Source organism: Eulemur rufifrons, chromosome 29, assembly GCF_041146395.1.
Source record: "Eulemur rufifrons isolate Redbay chromosome 29, OSU_ERuf_1, whole genome shotgun sequence".
Lineage (NCBI taxonomy): Eukaryota > Metazoa > Chordata > Mammalia > Primates > Lemuridae > Eulemur > Eulemur rufifrons.
Genome location: NC_091011.1, coordinates 30,505,668 through 30,526,057, shown reverse-complemented (window position 1 = coordinate 30,526,057; position 20,390 = coordinate 30,505,668). Strand labels below are relative to the sequence as shown.

Genomic DNA, 20,390 nt, shown 5'->3' with positions numbered 1-20,390 from the left:
TTTCATTTGCTTCTATTTTTTAAAAAAGCAGCTATATAAGTAAGCACACAGTCAAGTATTTGCTTATGCCTACAGAGTTTTGTACAGGGAAATCTCTTTTCCTTTAGTCTTTTGCTAAAATGTCTATAAATCCAATTATTTAGCACTGGCTTGCTAGGGAAGAACTGTCAAGCAACATCTGACTTGGAAGATAGGTAGGTATTGGGTAGGGGCTTTAGAATATCCAACTATTTCTCTCTTTCCACACACACTTACAACATTTCCACAAATAAAAGAAAATGGGAAATTATCTCTTCTAAAGGCTGCCAGAAATATTTTATACTTTAAAATCTGGACAACCATCAGATATGACAAATAGTGGTCATACATATTAACACAAATTTCATTGCATCACTGGAATTCTGTAGGGTATTTTTTTTTTTTTTGTCTTTTAATAGTTACTGGTTTGGTAAGGAAGAGAAAGGACTTTCATGAGAACACTTTGTTTCTGAATGTTACTTTCTAAAATGGTAGGAAATATAACAAGAGCTAGTACCATGGTTTAATTAGTTAGCATCTGGCACGGTACTTTTTTAAGTTCTTGCCCTTTGCCGCTCTGCAGGCTTTCTCCTGTGGAGATAGCTGAAAACAGTGACACTGAAGGAGCTTTGATATGCCAGTGACCATTGACATCTGCTGGTTGAGGCAGGACTTGCATCATTTTAAGTCCAGAGGGCTTCTGTCAGGTGCTAAGTTCTATCAGATGGTATCATGACGCCTCCTGTAGGATGCTGAGCGCCAAATAGGAATTTTAAAAGCACTTTACCATTTCTGTTCAGCTGAATTATGCCTCGAAACAAATTAGCCAGATGATTTCGTTTCAGTGCAAGGTGCTTATTTAACTTTCCCACCTTCCTAATTTGTTGCTCAGGAGCAATAATTATAATTCAGAGTGCAATGTGTCCATATTCTTCTAGAAACATGTGGTCTCTTTTCTGTAGAGGTCAAAAGCAGCTTTTAAATTTTGTGAATGAGCACTAATTTGATCACTTTCTTAGTTTTAATTTCCACTATTCAGACTGAAAGTTATCAGCATAATTTAGGCACTTCTTAATTATTGACCTCATTTGCTGAGTGTAAGGTACTTACTCAAGGTGACCCCCTTTGGCCACAGAGAAAGGATTCATTAAAGGCAAGCAGTTTTGTGTGTGTTGACATATAATTTCCCATCAGTACACACTCAGCACCCAGGGGTACGGGTTGACTACATCTAAATAAATGTTTGTGCTATTTTTCTGTTACCTGATATTGAGGTAAATGACAGCTGACAAAAAATGACCAAAATAGTTTGACATTTAAGTATCACCTGGTATTTATCTGGAGACTTTGTGTCAACACACACTACTTCTCACGGGAGATTTGGAACTAGACATGAGAGGAGGCAGTACAAGGAGAGAAGGAAAAGTCCTCTGGGTATCCTTGGAAATGGGGTTGGAAATGCTATGGGAAGTGTCTTGGAGAGAGAGTTGGTTGAAGACCTTAATTGATTTGTGCATGGGTTCCAGTTAGGAACATTCAAGGCAAAAAGCAAGAGAAACCAAAATGGTAAAAGACAAGCAGTGTTTTTGCTTTTCAAGGAAAAAAATGCATCATATACATATTTGAAAGCAGGACCAGATAAAAGGAGAAATTATTGAATGAAAATGAAACAGCGAGCTGTCTGATGAAAGGGTGAGGTTTGTGTTGGGCGGTATAGAATCTGAGCAAAGTGAAGGAGGGCATCTTTTTCAAGCATGTTGACCAACTAGTGAGTTAAAATCCTCTGTCCTTCTGATCTGATGCCACTTAAAAGCAGTGACACAAGCTCCATATCATCAGGTTTTTCAGTGAAATGAGTTTGTTTGTCATGCTATCAACTCTTTAATCCAGAACTTGTTGTGGAGTTTGATAGCCTATAAATGATGTATTTTACTACCTTTTTCTAAAATGGATCATGAGAAATGTCCACTCAAATAAGAAAGTTGTTTTACTGCTGTCTTTAAAGATTTGTTTCTCCAGTGGTCTGCAGGTTCATTTTTAAAATAGTGTGTCAAACACGAAGCTATTTTTTTTTAAGTGACAGCACACTCATCTGGAAGATTGTTGGCTTATGCTGGACTTCGTCTTGCCTTTGACTTGTAGTCAAGCTCCAGAATTAAAGACAAGAAATGAAAAGCATAAGCAACCTAACAACAAAACGCATTCAGCAGATAAAGTAACAAACCAGTATCCAATTGAGAAAACTCTGTTTGGTGCTGCATTTTTAGCACTTGTTGCTGTACGGTGTGGTGGTGGTAATCCCACTGTGACTACTGCTGGTGCTCTACTGCCACCATAGCAGAACTAATACAGGTTGAGTAGCCCTTATTCAGACTGCTTGGGATCAGAGGTATTTCAGATTCTTTTGGATTTTGGAATATTTGCATTTACATAATGAGATATCTTGGGGACAGCACCCAAGCCTAAACAGAAAATTCATTTATGTTTCACATGCACGTTATACATATCACCTGAAGGTAATTTTATAAAATATTTTTAATACTTTTGTAGAGGAAGCATAGTTCTAACTGCATTTTGACTGCAACCCGTCGCATAAGGTCAGATGTGGAATTTTCCCCTTGCATTGCCATGTTGACACTCAAAAAGTTTCAGATTTTGGAACAACTTAGATTTTGGATTTTCGGATTAGGGATGCTCACGGTACCTGCTGCGGATTTGCATTGCTCACCACCTCTAATCACCAACCTCATGAAGAGGGACCACTGGTTCCCCCACCACCATCCCCCCCCCCCCGCCGACCCACATGTGGAGGCCTGTGCACAAGATAACACCACTGGTCAGGGGCCCATGTGTAATTTGACGGCAGAGCCCATATCTTAAGTCTTTCTCTTGAATATTGCACAAATGTTTGGCTATTTTGAAAGCAGTAAAAGAAGGAAAGAAACAGAATAAAAAGGAGTGATTTTATGGGTAGGAGGAAGTACAAGGGACTTCAGTACCTTACCCAGTTTTTTAGAACTGGAAATCTGGCCCAGTCCTAGGGTTCAAACCCTGAGTCCTTAGCTGCCTCCAGAATCTTCTCAGAGTGAATCAGCACTGTGAGGTGGTCAGGACAGCTGCTAACATGCAAGACTGCTTCTTTTATGCATTATTAAGTTTTCTTTATTTAATAAACCACCATCCAGCAACAAATACCTAATTAACATATTCTCTTTTACCAGTTCCTCCCCAAAATACAAATAATAGATCGGATAGCTCAGCAGTGTAGCATATTTAAAAATTAACACAAATAATTTCTGAGAAAAATTTACAAGACTGACTATAGGTGTATGACATTATATGTGACAAAATCGCCCCAAGTTAAACTTCCAAAAAAAAAAAGGAAAAAATAGATTCTTCCATCTGTAGGTTTCTCTTTTGCCCTTCTTTCTTCCCTCCCTTGAATACAATACTCTTGAAAGTCCAAAGTTAGTATTATAGACCAGTACAGCCTGCTGGCCTTGGACAGGTGTGAAATCCCAAAAACAAGGTATTTGACTTAGTGGTGGCCTTTGCATTCGACTCTGCTGTCTGGTATTTTCAACAGGGGGGACGTACACAGCCCTGGGCTTGACAAGCCAGGTGGCTAGAGCATTTGGGGTGGCAGAGGCTGCCACTGCGGAGAACTGTCATACCAAATAGCAGAGACTTGTTTATGTTTTTGTGTTTACAGTGAACCAACGGAGAGAGTTGAAATTAAACACTTTTTTTTAATGTGAGGAAAAGCAGTTTCATCTTTGCATTTGATTACGCGTTGGAGATAGCACTGCTTTCCAAAGCATCTTAGTGGGGAAACCGTGGGTCTGTAATCATTTGATACCGGCACTCTGCTTATTTTTATTTTTGCCTTCACTATGATTGGCTGCTAAATGACTACAAAATGCTTATCAACTGGTTTTTAGGAAGGGGCCAAATGTAGCGGGAATGATGTTCTTCCCTCCCGTCTCTCCAAGTGAGAAATACAGCACTGTGCTGTCGTCACTGTGCTACCAGCATCTCCCCCCACTGACCCCCCCACAAAAAAAACTGGAGATAAATGAATGGCAGAATAAATAATTTATGCTAATGAAATTACTGCAATTAGTAGTTCTACAATGACCCTTTTAAAAGCCACAGCTGTTAATGTCAGGAAGTGCTGTCACTACTGACCTTATCATAAGAGAAAGTGACAAATTGAGAATGCAGGGAAGACCAGTCATCAAAGAGGTCTGTTCTGGAACGATTAGAGTTTTCTGAAAAACAGTGTGAATTACAACCAGCTGCTCCCTGGCTCCGCGAGTCTCCCATGCTGTGCCATTTTGTTAAGCCCGATAACAATAGTTATTTTGCCCCATTGAGACAAGTTGTCTCGGGCCACTTCCAGCTCTACCGGAAACCACTTCTTCCATCACCGATTTACAAATGAAACTGTTGTTAAAGAGAGCTTTCAGTGCCTCCAAGGAGCCTCCCCATCAGGATCATGGTTGGGCAGAGGCCAGGGCTTGTTGTTTTTTTTTCCCCCCTGTAAGGAAGTTATACTTGGCCAAAGAAGTACTTATCTATATTGTAGAAAGGTATGTGTGCATTTTTAGTTTCCATGAATGCAAGACAGGACAGGAGCAAATCTCTGCACATGTTTGTGTTGAAGTCAGACTCTTTTAAAAATAAAGTTGCCGAGGGACTATGATTTCTAGGAAGTGTACATAAACTTCCTGATAAGTTTTCTTTTTCTGAGCTCACTAATCAGTAATATACCCGTGTCTTGGGTCTACTGGAAACAAAGACTATTCAGAACTTGTATCACTTTGTGTTTACCTTTTGCTTTAAAAACACATTATTTCAGTTACTAGTGAGATGGATTTTTTAATATGCAGCACAATCTAATATATCCATATGTTAAACCCACTGTGGAATTTGCCATGTGTTGGAAAGCTGGGTGTTTAAAGACATAGCACAGGAGCAGTTGTTTTTCACCAACAAGAATTGGCCTGTCTCTCCTCGCACCTCTGGCTGTAATATTAATGATGCAGGTTTGAAACGTTTAACTGCTTCACCAGCCACTTGTGCACAATTTTCCTAAAGATGTCTGAGCATTATTGACAACACTTTGGTAAATTATGTGTGACTTTCCTAAGAGTTGGTGTAGCTCATTTAATTCATATTAATTGATTTTTAGGCTTCCCTTGATTAATTGAACCTGGTTCATCTTGTACAGAATGCAATAAATAATCATTAAAATGAGGGAGATGTGACTCCACAAATTAAAAAGTTAACTACTTCAGAAGTCATAGAGGACAAAATGGAAAGAAAGTATAGTGGGGGAGGGGGGTGGCAGAGGGGGACAGTGGTTCTCCGGTAGATCTTGAAAGAAGAGTTGTTTGTTTTTGTGGATTTTTTTTTTTTCCAAATGCAAATAGAGATGACCTTGCTATTTTTCTTCCAGAAGCAGTGATTTTTATACCCTACCTATCCAGTTTGTTGTTACACGGGTTCTTATAAAACTGTGAATTTCTCAGTTTCAGCTTTTTTTTTCAGTGACTTTGCAGGATTGTTGCTTCTCTTGGTCTAAGTTTAGTTTGGAAGCAACATCAAAAAATATTTAGTAGGATATTGTGACTCAATTGCTCTACTTTCTCTTTTGCACACTTGGTAGACAAAAATCAAGTTGTGGAGAGCAGTGCTTGTATTCTATGTTGGCTTTTGGCTTTGGTATGTAGAACACATAAAAATCCTTTGTCCTGCTTGGCAAGAAGAGAGTTAGGAAGGCTGAATGCTTTATTGTAATCGCTCTCATTCTGAGGCTACGTCTTAAAGATTAAGTAAGTTTTCATAGGTTCTACTGTAATGTGTTCTGTTTTTTAGGGAAAAAAGATATTGTATAGTTTTGTTTATTTTTCTTCTATTTTTTTAATTATATTTTTAACTTGAGAGTATTTCTTATGGATTGCCACGTTTATGTTTTCAGCCACTGCACAAAGACTCTATCAGCCTTTTCATGGCACATGTTCACGCCAGTGTAAATGACATGAGTGCCAGGTATTACCAGAATGAGAGAAGACACAACTATACCACCCCAAAGAGTTTTCTAGAACAAATATCACTGTTTAAGAACTTGTTGAAGAAGAAACAAAATGAGGTGTCTCAGAAGAAAGAGCACTTGATGAATGGCATTCAGAAGCTGAAGACCACGGCCTCTCAGGTATGAACAGGATGTAATTACTGAGTATAATCCATGCTCTTTCCTAGAAAAATATATTTCCTTTTGAAGCACTACTGAACCCATTTATATAAGATGCTGACTGCTAAAATTGACAGTTTGGTGACACAGAGAACACATTGTTACTGTTTTCCTAAGCCTAGAAAGGGATTGGCCAATTACTCTGTCCCAGCCGGTTTGGGGAAATGCCTTGTCTTGTTGGCCCAGCCCTGTGCAAGGCCCTGTGGGGGTATGGAAAGGAGCAGACTCAGCACTTTCCCCTCACTTCTCTCTGGCTTCTTTGGTGCATGAGGCTTGTCCTGAGGAATTTTGTCAGCCTAGGATGGAACAGTATCCTTCTCGGTCTGATTCTCAACCTCCAACAAGAGCGTCATTTTCTGGCTGATGACTATGGTGAGGTCCCAAGTAGAGCACTCCCACCTCATAGTCTGGTCTGCTCCTTTTAGTCCCCAGCTCTCTCAGATAGTGTCCAGTGTTGTCTTTGTCCTCAGCCATAAGGCCCCTGCTGTCTCCAAGCACTTTATCTCCAACTTGCAAGAGTGAACGAATTAGCACAGGATGCTAATCATGTGTAGGTCTGTACACATATCTTCTCTTCCATTGTTAAGAAACCAAATGAGTTTATGAAGCAGGTGTTACTACCATATTTTTATATATGAGGCTTAAAGTGTTTAAGGCCAGAAAGCCAGTGAGGCTGGGATTTGAACCCACATCTCTACTGTTCTCTTTATGACTGGTAATGAGAGATTCCGATGCAAGACAATGGAGACTTCGGAGAGTGGCTCAGCCTTTCTCTGAGCCAGCAGGGCCCTAGAGCTGGAGTAAAAACCAAAATTCTCAGAAATGCTGGTGGCCTTCTCAGAGTATTGTCATCAGGTCACACTCTTAAATGCTTTTCAAAGGACTGGGCCAGTGTTTTCCCCAAGAGTTTGGGGTAGCCCATCTGTGCCTAGGCTAGAAATAAACCAAGGCCGTGTGGGGGAGCATACAGTGGCTCCTTTTCACTGGGAGGGGCTCTCTGGCCAAGTCCTTCGATCACTCTGTAGGCCACCGCGCCACTTGCCTTCTTCCCCCTTAGATTTACGCACCAGGAATGGCTGTTTTTGTGAAACGGTGTGATCTGTGTTCAGTGAGTAGATGGACCACAACTGGGAAAGAGAAACCTGAGTGAGGAGGTTTTCAGGAGAGTTGGGATCAAGTGATAGAAAGAACAGTTGCTGGGAAGCCCCCAAAAGCTTGTCCACATTTGTACATCTTTTCCTTCCTTTTCAAAGAATGTCAGTCTTTTCCCTTCCTTTTAATATCCACCTTATCTTAGTCTCTTCTCTTTGCCCCTCTCCCTTTCCTTTTTCTTCCCTCTACCTGTCTATCCTCGTCTATCTCACTTAAATCAATACCCTTTATGACTTTCATAGGAGTCCTGTTGAGCTAAAAGATGATGAGCAGGGAGCACTGTGTCTCGGCACTTACATCCCTTTGAGTGATGTCCCGAACCTATCCTGTTGGCCTTGCCCCAGGAAGCGATAGTGTTGTCACCCAAACTGAGCTGTCAATACTGCTGGGCAGCCCTTAGCAAAGAAAAAAAATATGCCTCTGCCAAACTTAAAGAGTTGTGACAAAGCTAAAAGCAAGTGCAGTGGCATCCAGGACTGTCCCAGCATCTCAGACATAGGGAACAAGAAGGGGAGAGAGACTGTGGTCTCTTAATAATCATCTCAGTTATGTATTGATGAGTCAGGAGGTGGGGAGGGGAAAATAGGGAAAGCCAATTCACTGCGTTTGGCAAGTCCAGGGCTGCTTGGGGTCCCTTTCTTCTCTCTTGGCTAAAAAACTGCAGTCAGAAAGTCTGTGAAGATAGATGAAGTCTTGCTTGAAAGACTACAGGTGATTTCTTTTCTTTAGGTGTTTATGCATGGAATGCTCTTAATATCAGGAGAGTGGCTGTAATACTTAATAGATACTTGATAGTTTTAAAAATAAATTTATTATGAAAAGAAAGCCTGATCTCCTATGTGAAGAGTTGGAGAGCCTTATAGTGAAGGATCGGGTTGTATGTGGAACATAACCCCTCCACATTGGACCAGGTGTCCGCTCCAGGGCTGCCGTAAGCAATGGCACAGAGCTGGATAGCCAAGCCATTTGGAAACCTTAGTAATGTTCATTCTTTACAATCAAGCTGAAATAAAGCCCTTTTTATAGCCAAATAACCCCTTCCCAGATGACATTTTAGTTCATCACAGATAGCTATAGTGACCTTTCTTCATAGCTAAAGCCTCCCTTCCAGGGCTTGAGTCACTTTGGATATTTCAGAGCTAACAGCTTCCTTAGAAACTGAAATTAGAGCTTGAAATAACATAGTTTTCCTCTGAGTCTCTGGGTGATTTTTTTTTGTTTGTTTTTTTGCTTTATTTTTATTTTGAAATGATTATAGATTTAGAGGAAGTTGCAAAATAGCAGAGAAATGTCCATGTCACATAGCTCCATCTTGCATAACCATAGTACAATGCAAAACCAGGAAGGTGGCATTGGTATAATCCACAGACTTTGTTCAGATTTCCAGTTTGACTTGTATGTGTGTGTGTGTGTCTGTGTGTGTGTGTGTGTGTTTAGTGCTATGCAGTTTTATCACATATATAGGTCAGGTTATTCTCTGCCGTAGTCAAGACACAGGACAGTTCCATCAACATGAAGATCCCTCATGTTGCCATTTTATAACCACACACACCCTCTTTCCATCCTCCCCACTGAATCCCTAGTCCCTAGCCACCACTAATCTTATTCTCCATTTCTATAATTTTGTTATTTCAAGAATGTTGTATAAATGGAGTCATATAACGTGTAACCTTTGGGTATTGGTTTTCTTCTCTCAGCAAATTCTCTTGAATTACTGGCTGTATCAATAATGTGTCCTTTTTAAATTGTTGCGTAGTATTCCAGAGTATGAATGTACTACAGTTTGTTTAACCGTTCTACCACTGAAGGACATCTAGGTTATTTCTGCGTTTTAGCTATAAAGAAAACTATTATGAACATTCATGTGCAGGTTTCTGTGTGAACATAAATTCATTTCCCTGGATAAATGCCCAAGAGTGAAATTATTGATTTGTATGGTAATTACATGTTTATATTTATAAAAAACGAGTAAATATTTTCCAGAATGGCTATGACATGATACATTACAGCCAGCAATGTATGAGAGATCCAATTTCTCAGCTTCCTTGCCAGAACTTGGTGTTATCAATAATTTTTATTTTAACCATTCTAATAGGTGTTTAGTGATAGGGTGGTTTTATTTGTATTTTCCAAATGGATGATTCTTTTAACTATGGCCTAACATAGAACTACTTTCACATGGCTAAAGAGAACAGAAAAGTAAATGTCACTGTGGAAAGTTACCCTGGATTCATAGCAAGGCTAAAAAAATTCAGTCTTCGCTTACACTATAATAGTACAAGCAGCAGTCATAGTAGTAATCATGCTTTTTAGGTAAAGTGTAAATAAACTGTGTTGAGTGAGGATTACACGATTACTGGAATACAGTAATGGGATGTTGTTCTACAAGATAAAACCACTGAAATGTCTTTAGCAATTGAGTCAAAATAAATATGATTGTTCTTTGCGTCAGTGATTTTTAAAAAGAGTAATATTTATACTTTTGAAAAATGAATGGAGAGTTAATTATCTGGAAGTATAGAGCTGCTTCCAGATATTTCTGAGAACTGAGTCATGTTTTCTCCTAGCACTTCACTTCTGCTTTTATTTACATGATCTCCACACTTGGGAATGTCGTGGTACCTTCTGAACCTAATGACATCCCAACTGAAAAATGAGCAAAATCATTCTTTTCACCAGATGGATTTGTTGATGCCTCAGAAAGACTGAGTTCCACAAGTGCCGACCGGGGTTACTTAGTGGTGGGTGGTGGGAGACACACACACATCCACGACACTCACTGGGCTCTTGGCCGCATCATACCAATACCCACAGAGGACATCTTGTTTGCTCTTCTTAGCAGATATTAGCTGAATTTTGGGTTAGCTGTGTGATCATGAATTAATGTCCTATGAGGTGAAAAAAATCAAGAGGGCCATTTCATGTTTTATGGGAAGAGGTAAAACCTGGCAGCGGGCATTTCAGTATGCAACCAATTTATCTGCAAACAGGCAAGGAGTACTCATATCTTCAACCTACCTGCATCCTCCAGCAGTCTTCTGTTAGAGAGTACAAGGCGTGATTCTTCCAGCCCATCATCAAGCTTGCTGTCCCTCTGCTGGCCTCTGCCACCTAGGACCAGAAGGCAGAGGGGCGTGGAGGGCGTGTGCTCACTTAGGGACCTCTGCTGGTGTTTCCCTGACTGCACAGATTGAGCAGCAAAGAGAAACTTCTAGGTGGTACTGGTAGTGACACAATAATTCTGTTTCCCACAAAACCATTGGAAAATATTATTCTGTTCATTCTCATGTGGAAAAAAAAAAGAGGGGCTGCATTTTTGCAGTTGAGACTGCAAAATCGGGGAGAAACGTAAGATACAAGTTGTTAAGGATCCCTGAATCATTCTCAACCTTAAGCTATATCTGGGATTTCTTGTTACCAATGCAATTTTACGTCAGAATAATAACTTTTCCTTTAGGTGGGAGATCTAAAAGCCAGACTCGCCTCTCAGGAAGCCGAGTTGCAGCTGAGAAATCATGATGCTGAAGCTCTGATCTCAAAGATCGGGCTTCAGACGGAGAAAGTGAGCCGGGAAAAGGCCATCGCCGACACCGAGGAGCAAAAGGTCAGGCTAATTCCACCATTTAGAGTGCTGAGCTATATTTAGCACAAAATAAACCTTTGTAGGTGAACAATTTTGAACAACTTCCTCTCCAGGGAGCATAAAGTCTAAAGAATTATTATAGTTACACATGTAACAGCATTTCACACCATGATTACCACTTGACCTTTCTTTGCATTATGCATTTCCCCAACCTTTTAGCTCTTTTAATGATATGAAAGAACAATAAATACTGAGCTCATTCAAGCATATAATGGATGTGGATCTTGAACATCAGGCCTATTTGTAATACAGTAAAGGTCAGGAAGTCACCTCTGAGGTTTCTAAAGGTTTCCAGTTTTTAGGCAAATTGAACAACTCAATTGTTAACAAAGCCCATTCCGTCACTTTGCAAGATGGTTTTCAAATTTTGCATTTTAATAATACAACTGGAGTTTATTATTAAGTCCTAAGCGAAATTTATTCTTTTTTATTCGATTGAGGCTCTGGCATTCTGTATTATGTTTTATTGTTGGAACTAATTACTTTTAAGATTAGCTAGATTCTGGTTTCTTTCTGCTCAGGTTTCCAGTAATTCTGAAATAAATACAACTTCTTTTGCCCTCTTCTTTTACCAAAACTTCAGTTACAAATGGAAGACATTATTTTGTGTATCTTATTTCCCAAAAGAAAGAGCACGGTAAACAGATAATTAATCATTATTTGTTTAAAAATTGAATGACATTGTGTGAAGTAAAAATTTCTTATTTTAGACAAACGGTTATAATCAATACAATAAATAATTAATAAAAAATTACTAACAAAAAATTGCTAACACTCTCATAGCCATTCAATCAGTAGCCTTTATGTCATTATTCTTGTATTTTAGTATACCAGGAAATATTTGAGTTTTTCCAATGGTGTTGCCAGTCACGCATATACAGTTGGGTTGTTTTTCTTTTTTTCTTAATAGTATTGAGCATGTTTTCCTTTATCTTGCACAACTGAAGACTTGAAAAGGATACTAAAAATCAAAACTCTAAACAGTTTTAAAAAATAAGATACAGCATATTTGAAGATGAAGATGAGGCACATTTGGCATGGCCAGTGTGCATATAATTCCTAACTCTGGTCAGAAATGTCTCCCCTGAGCTTCAGATAAGTGGAGAATGTCCTTAAAAGTACATTATATTGCTGACTATAAAAATTTATATTAAACAATTAGGTATCACCCATGGTGTGATTATCATAAGCTAATTCCACCTAGGGAATATTTTTCAGGTATTACATAAGTGTGTGATGTTCTAGTAATTATTATATCATTACATATTACCACAAATATGTCTTGGAGATCTTAAAATATAGCAAGTACTCTAAAGATATTTTTACATGTGAATTCCTAAGGCAAAATTATTACCATAGGGGGGGAAAATGGTTTTAGCAAATTAGAACTCATCTGACAGGTTGTTTAGTGAAGTTCATAAAACACAAAGACACATACTATTTTTATATTTAATCCATACCAAGAAATAAAAATAATATTTATAAATTTTTATTTTATCCATGGAGATTATTTAATTATGAATAATAAATATTAACATCCATTTTTTTGCCCAGCCTTGTTCTAAGCTACTGGGGATGTTTGACAAGCAAGGTGGCCCCGTGTGGCTGACATTACAAAGGAAAAGACTGACAGGAGACAAGTAACACGTTGAGGAACAAGTGCACATCGAGTTAGTAATAAGTGCTCCGATGAAAATCGAATAGATGTGACGGTGGAAGGAACTATCTGGAATTGGGTGGTCATGGAAGGAAGGTCTATTTGATATTAAACTACATAGCATCTTATAAATTAACCCATGTCCTATGTTCAGCAACGTGCTAGGTGACATGCTATACTATAAAGGGGGCGAATACGGCCTCTTCCTGATCCTATGAAATTGGGGTCTCAAAGCTTAATACATGAACAATAATTAAAAAGTAATGCCATGTAGCTCACAAAGTACATTGCTACGTTTAAAATGACTAAACCTATGTTGGGGTTTAGAGACTGCCTTGCTGTGCATCTTGACAGCCTATGTAGAGAAGCAGGTTGAGATAGTGGCTTCAAATTTATAAAATAATCAAGGGCCACTCAACCCACTGGCACGTTGCCAGCAATGACTTGGAACAACACAAGCACCATTAAGCCTGAGAAAATTGGTTCTTCTTCCATCTTTGTTCAACTTAGCAGCCCCAAATTCTAAAATTCTGAGAATCCTACAGTCACTTTCAAATTGCTTTCTCCCTTGAGAGGGGTGTAATCCTCGCGAGTGGAAATACCTTCTAAATTGAACTACTAATATAATCCCTTTAAAATCTGAACATCCTCCTTAATTCTGAATGGCTGTCAGATTTTGCGTGTGTTTCTCTTCTAAATGTCGGTGTGTTTGGGTTTTGGAGGCCCATCAGGAATTTCTTACAGTCTACAGGCAGATAGGATCAGAGTAGCAGTTCGCTAGGGCTGCCATAACAAAATACCAGAGACTGAGGGGCTTAAACAACAGAAACTTATTTTTTCATAGTTCTGCAGGGTGGAAGTCCAAGATCAAGGCGTCAGCAGGTTTGGTTTCCCCTGAGGCCTCTTTCCATGGCTTGTAAGTGGCTGCCTTCTTCCTGTGTCCTCACGTTGTCTTTCCTGGGTGAACATTCATCCCTCCTGTCTCTGTGTGTGTCCAAACTTCCTCTTCTTGTGAGGACATCAGTCAGATTGGATTAGGGCCTAAGACATCAATTTAACTTAGTCACCTCTCTAAAGAACCTATCCCCCTAGCACTGTGGGAGGCTGAGGCAGGAGGATTGCTCAAGGTCGGGAGTTCGAGATCAGCCTGAGCAAGAGCGAGACCCCGTCTCTACTAAAAATAGAAAGAAATTATATGGACAACTAAAAATATATATAGAAAAAATTAGCCGGGCTGGTGACTCTCAGCTACTCGGGAGGCTGAGGGAGGAGGATCCCTTGAGCCCAGGAGTTTGAGGTTGCTGTGAGCTAGGCTGACGCCATGGCACTGTAGCCTGTGCAACAGAGTGAGACTCTGTCTCAAAATAAATTAATTAATTAATTAAAAAAAAAAAAAAGGACCTATCCCCAAATACAGACTGAGGTACTGGGGGTGAGGGCTTCAACATATGAATTTTGATTGGACATAATTTAGCTCATACCAAGCAGTTATTGGGACTTTATTCTCTCCCTGTGATCACCACTAGATCTTATGAACATCCGCAAGGAGCTGTTGACTAATGGAGGGCAGAGAATTTCCTTGGGTGTACCCAAGGACGGGACTGTCTCCAAATCTCTGCTTTAACATGTAATGGTAGAGGGGAAGCACACACTGCGGGTGACCCACATAGCTCTTCCCGCCTCAGTAGATTGAGCCTTGCTGACCGCCAGCCATCAGGCAGAGGAAATTGCACACTGCGGCTTCCCGCATCAATGAGATATACAGAGTTTTCACTTGCCTAGTATTGTTGCACCTTAGGGTAAGAGGTATTGGGAATGAGAAGTAAATTGACCAACCCAGAGTATTTTCTTCATTTGTATTTGTGGGTTTTTATCCATCATTCAAGATTGCTTTGTTTATAAAAATTACCTAAAGGAAAAACATTCCAATATCAGTAAAGGAGTGAGAAGGAGAAGGGTAGCAATTCCCAAGCTTATAGAAATAAAACTTAAAAGAAATACTTCTTAAGGTTTTATCCAGTCCTAAAAATCTGTGATCCTGAGTCCAATCTTAAAATGATTAAAGATAATGCTATTATAAATGGCAACACACAGCATTTGTAGATTTGCCATATCCTTATGAAAATAAATAAACCTGAGGTAATAACTCACTCACGTACACTCTCTTTCATCTGAAACGGTATTCTCTAGCACACTGAGAATGTAGGATTCTTAGAGTTTTCATGGTCCGTTCCTGGCAGTTTTTGAGGGTTGTGGTTTTGGAGGAGTTCTCAGTAAGCATGCAGGGTTTTCTTATTTACATTAACAGCAGCTGAGTGTGTATTAGCAGGAGGCCACATATCTACCCCGAACCAATTATGCTCATAAAAGGTGCAGTACACAGCAAAATAATGGTTAATCAGGAGAAGGGTAATTAAGGCTAATAAAGCTGTAGTAGACAACATAATTTGTTGTGAGCAGTGTTTAATTTTATGGTATAGTTAAGCCTGTTCATTCCAAACACATCTGAAGAAATACATTTTTGTTCATCCTTTATATTCCACAATCACCATCACCGCAGGAACTGTCCCCCATGGTGACTAGATCCTGGTTGCCCAGTGTCACAGCTTTGAAACTCAAATTTTCTGCTGAGGACTAAAAAATTCAGTCTTCCTGGTCATTCAAATCCTATAGGTATCCTAAGAAGAGGCGGATAACCTCCCCCCAGCTTCTCATTTTGTTTTGAGTTGACCAACATGGCTTTCCTCTATCAGCATTATAGGTCATATCGAGAGGCTGATGCAGCGCCCTCTTTGCCACTGGACCCACAGTAGGATAATGGGCATCAGTGTCATTGTTCCATTAGCACAGACAGATCTGGGCTCTTGTATCTATGGTTTCCTACCAGGTCCTTGGGGAAACCACTAGTTAGTCTTTATAAAAATACTGTCTCTAGGTAAGCACCCAATCCATGACCATAGAATAGAACATCTTCTAAGCAGTTAAACAAAAGAGCTTCAAATCTGTTTTTAAGAAATAGCCAAAAGATGAATTAATATCTTTTGCAACAATCTGGATGGAACTGGAGACCATTCTCCTATGTAAAGTATCTCAAGAGTGGATAAACAAACACCACATGTACTCACTATTAAGTTGGAACTGACCAATGAGCACACATATGCACAGAGGGAAGTAAAACTCAGTGGAAATCAACAGGGGGGAGGAAAGAGGGAAGAGAAAGGCGGGTAAAAACCTACCTAATGGGTACAATGAATGAACACTATTTGGGTGATGGGCACACCTATAGCTGGGACTCAAGCATTACTAAAGTGATCCATATAACCTAAAACATTTGTACCCCCTAAATATTTTGAAATTTAAAAAATCCCCTAAAACATATAAGGTATTAAGATATAATAATGATGATGATGATAATAATAACACTGGGTTCCTTAAGAAAAAGAAATAGCCAATATATCTTCTAAGTGAAAGTTAAATAGAGAATTCTAGCCAAGGATGTTTTGTAGTCTTAAGTTACTGGCCTAGCCTAGATTTTCACTTGTCCAGGACTCGATGAAAAAGAAAATTAAAGAACAGAGAAATCACTTAATCTTGCTTTGTTATTAATTTTTATTATTAATTTATAATTAAAACAAAGCCCTTCTTAGAGCATTTTGATTCTTGAATCCATTTGTGTTGGGATTTATCATTGTGTATTTTGAACAGTTACAAAATTTTGTGTGCATACTGTTCCTGGAGGAAAATTAGTCTTTTTGAAAAATTCCTCACCTGTTCAAAGTATAGAGAAATGAATTATTTAACAGTGCATCTGAGTCAAGCTCCATTTTTCAGTGGAGATATCTAAGATGATAATTTGTGTACATGGATTTGTGTGCTTTTCCTCTCCAATTAGGTGACAGCCATTCAGAGTGAAGTGTCCCAGAAGCAGAGAGAATGTGAGGCTGACTTAGTCAAGGCTGAGCCTGCACTGGTGGCTGCTGCAGCTGCACTCGATACACTCAACAGGGTAAAGATGATTTCGTGGTTGGTTTGCAGGTTTCCTCAAAAATCATATTCAAAGTTTATTAGAGTTTGAATAACTAAGCTGAGGAATATAGCCCATGCAGCCACAAGGGTTTGTTTTTGTTTTTTTTTTAAGGGAAGAAAGACTCAAAAAATATTAAAGTTGAAACAGACCTTGAAACAGAACTCAGGATCATGATAGTTCAACTTCTTTTCCCATCCAGGACTCTGACCCACTGCACCCCAAGAAACACTAGGGGATCTATATTCTTATGAAAGGCAATTGGATTGTTAGCAACTGGCTTTGGCCCAATTCCAGTTTTTCACAGTATGTGTTGCTTTAAGAACCAGGCAAGGAATTCTTTATTTCCTCTGGAACATAAAGAGTAGCATTGATGGGAGACCCTCCTGGAAAGAACAATGGTAACAAAGACACCTAGGTTTGGTCCACCCCCCCCCCCCATTTCTTCTAGCTTTATGCTATTAGTAAAACCTCATTGAGCATTCCCATTCCCATAAGAGAAAGTAAACTGTGTTCATCACAAGCATAGTGCAAGGAAAACTGAGATTGTGGGTAATGTTTATATTAAGAGCCAGCAGCTAATCTTGCCCTGGGGTTCTTCCAGCCTCTAGGGGAAATCCCAGGAAATCACCAGGCATGAGGTTCTTAAGATTCAACTTCCAAGAGCAGTACTAGATTTTCACTGCCCTTCAAAGAAATGCTCAATTCCTTTTCTGAGTATTTTTTTTTTTTTTTTAAGAAAATAATCTTGACTGTGAGCCAAAAATACCTATACGGATGTTTCTTATAGTGTTTCCATAAAACTGAAAAATTTAAAAGAATATAAATATACCATGATAGAAGACTGGTTGTTATACCTTCAAATACTCTGCTACCATTAAAATGATACTGTTGAATACTACTTAGCAACGTGAGAAAATGTTCATGATATATTGAGTGGATGAAGCAGATTATAAAATAGGATATATCATATGACTACATTTTTTTTTTGGTAAGAGCATTCATCTGTGTAGAAAAAGATTAGAAAAAAATAAAAGAAAAACTGATTATCTCTGAGTAATGGAATGTTTATTTCCTTCTTTGTGTTTCTCTAAATTTGCAAATTTTCTCCGAATACTCTTTACCCAGACAAAATAAATTAATGTCACTTAAAATATAAAGCTGAGTGTATCTATAAATGATGAAAGAATCTTGGTTAGCCAGCTCTCAATTATCATTAGCATATTTTAAGTCTTTGTTTTTGCTCTTCCTGTCACACCCTTTCCATTCTTTGCAATCTTGTGGCAAATACATAGGCGGTTTCTGACAAGGGAGCCCAATCAGGTTTAACATTTGACAAAGTGTTATAAGCAAGAGTGTATTATGTTGCACATAAGATATCACAAGAAACAGCTAGTTGGTTGGTTTTGCTTTTTAAATCACATACCATGAACCTACATGTACTTCTTTTATGTTCTGAGTAATTCCTACCCCAAAGTATTTGCCTTGATACTTGTAATTTATACCATTAATTCCATCTGTTGGGTAAATCATTGATCTGACCTGAGGGGATTAAGGAGTAGGGAAGAAGGTTCAGCATACGTTGACCCCCTCCCAGTTGAGAGTCCCTGCTGTGTAACGGAAAATATTTCTTACCGTGTGTGTAAGCCAGAAAAACAAAACTAAGAGGCTGAACTAAGGAATTATGTTTCTGGGAGGGGTCTGCTTAAAATACAAATATATTGCATAGCAGGATAGAACCCATAAATATCTTACAACCTATGTATTTACAACGTTGCCTGTCCTCAGTGAGCAGGGCTCTGCAGGACTGATATACCAGATGGGTAATTTTTCTTACAGCCGAAAAAAGGATAGCAATATTTCCAGAGTACCAGAGAAGTGCTCAGCAAGAAATGAACCTCCTAGGTCCCAAGGTAGAGTCCCTGGGCAGCAAAGAACTACCAAATCGGGATGGATGTGATAAGGAGAGGTGGGTGGCCACTAACAAGACCAACCAGCTTGGCAACTTAACAGTGCTTCTCCAGACCTCACTGAGCCTGAGTATGTGCATATATGTTTGTCTTCAGGTCAACCTCACTGAGCTGAAAGCTTTTCCCAATCCCCCAAATGCGGTTACCAATGTTACTGCAGCCGTGATGGTCCTTCTGGCTCCTCGGGGCAGGGTGCCCAAAGACCGAAGTTGGAAAGCAGCTAAAGTCTTCATGGGAAAGGTATTAGCCTGACCGGCAAGATGAAAATCCCAGCAATTTCCATACTATTTTCAGTCCTGTGGTTACGCTTGATAGCAAATGATATTCATAGTCCACAGAAATCATCTTCATAGTTGCTGAATATAATCTGCTATATATTCTCTAGAGTTCGTTTTTGTTTGCCAAGTTGGAGGTTAGCTTGGGGTTATGGCATACCTAAATCAATGCCAGCAGCAGGTGGAAGGTTGCTAATTATTTGCAAAATTATGAAAGCAGTTAAGTGTAGGAGGGAGAAAATTACATGGATTTCTTAGGCTGGAAAAACGTTACTAATGTACAAAAAGGTGAAGCAAAGAGGCTTTTTGGTGTGTGTTGCTTTTTCTTTTATGCCTTTCTTTTCTTCAAAATGTGAGTACCTCCTGGGCTGGGACTGAATATTTTACCCTGGGATAGAAGAGGTTTTAAAAGTGTCCATTGCTAATTCTAACTTCATACTCTAAAGACTGAAAAAGTCAAACAGTAGGATAAATGTAGCTTGCCAATTTTGCTTTTGTAATGTGAGTCCTAAAAGCTGATTTTAACTTCTGATCTTGGAATTTTCTCTACAGCCAAAATGGGTTCACTGCAATAAGTCTTTTTGCTTTGCAGGTTGATGATTTTTTGCAAGCATTAATTAACTATGACAAAGAGCACATTCCAGAGAACTGTCTAAAAGTGGTGAATGAACAGTATTTGAAAGACCCAGAGTTTAATCCAAACCTGATTCGGACCAAATCTTTTGCAGCAGCTGGTCTCTGCGCCTGGGTCATCAACATCATTAAATTCTATGAGGTATCAGTCCTAATCCGAGGGTTTGCGAGTGTTATCCACAAAAGGCCATGAACATATCAGTTTCTAGGTCAGCAAAAAAAGTGAAATAATTTGATATTTAGTTTTCTCAGTAAGGATATGTAGTTCTAAGAATAAGACATGAATGTGTCAGAGTAAACAGTTCTATACAGGAGAATATTTGAAATGTTATCTTTTGGGGGAAGTAGAATGATTAGCTAGTTTAGATAAAAGAGCAGTCATTAATTTGATTTAGTTAGATGAAAACTTGTTACATATATCAATTATATTTATTTGCATTTAAATACCCAATCCATATTGACTTGAAACAACTGCAAATTTGAATTCAAATTGAATTCCATGTAATCTCTGCTCTCAAAGCAAAAAGTCATACCATGTCTATTGTAGATGTATTAATAGTTAAATGAGAAAATAACCATTTCTTTGCTTTAATATTTTAATGACAGATAAATGTTTTCCTGTATATGATCTAATCCAAAATTTGCACTTTGGGGCAGTATAGAGGTTAGCATTTCATTTAGTCATTTATTTAGCAAATATTTATTGCCTGGCAACTATGTCCCAAGCACTTTGCAGAGTACTAGATATAAAAAGGGAGCGAT

The 20,390-nt window shown here is 38.9% G+C and overlaps 1 protein-coding gene across 1 annotated transcript in view; it reads left to right on the top strand.

The window, feature by feature from the left end:
* DNAH11 (dynein axonemal heavy chain 11) overlaps positions 1-20,390 on the top strand; it is a 305,641-nt gene that overhangs the window by 193,189 nt on the left and 92,062 nt on the right. Inside the window, exons 56-60 of the mRNA XM_069462413.1 lie at positions 6,002-6,235; positions 10,884-11,030; positions 16,619-16,732; positions 18,817-18,960; positions 19,588-19,770. Coding sequence (XP_069318514.1) covers positions 6,002-6,235; positions 10,884-11,030; positions 16,619-16,732; positions 18,817-18,960; positions 19,588-19,770 — 822 coding nt within the window. The remainder of the gene's footprint in view (positions 1-6,001; positions 6,236-10,883; positions 11,031-16,618; positions 16,733-18,816; positions 18,961-19,587; positions 19,771-20,390) is intronic.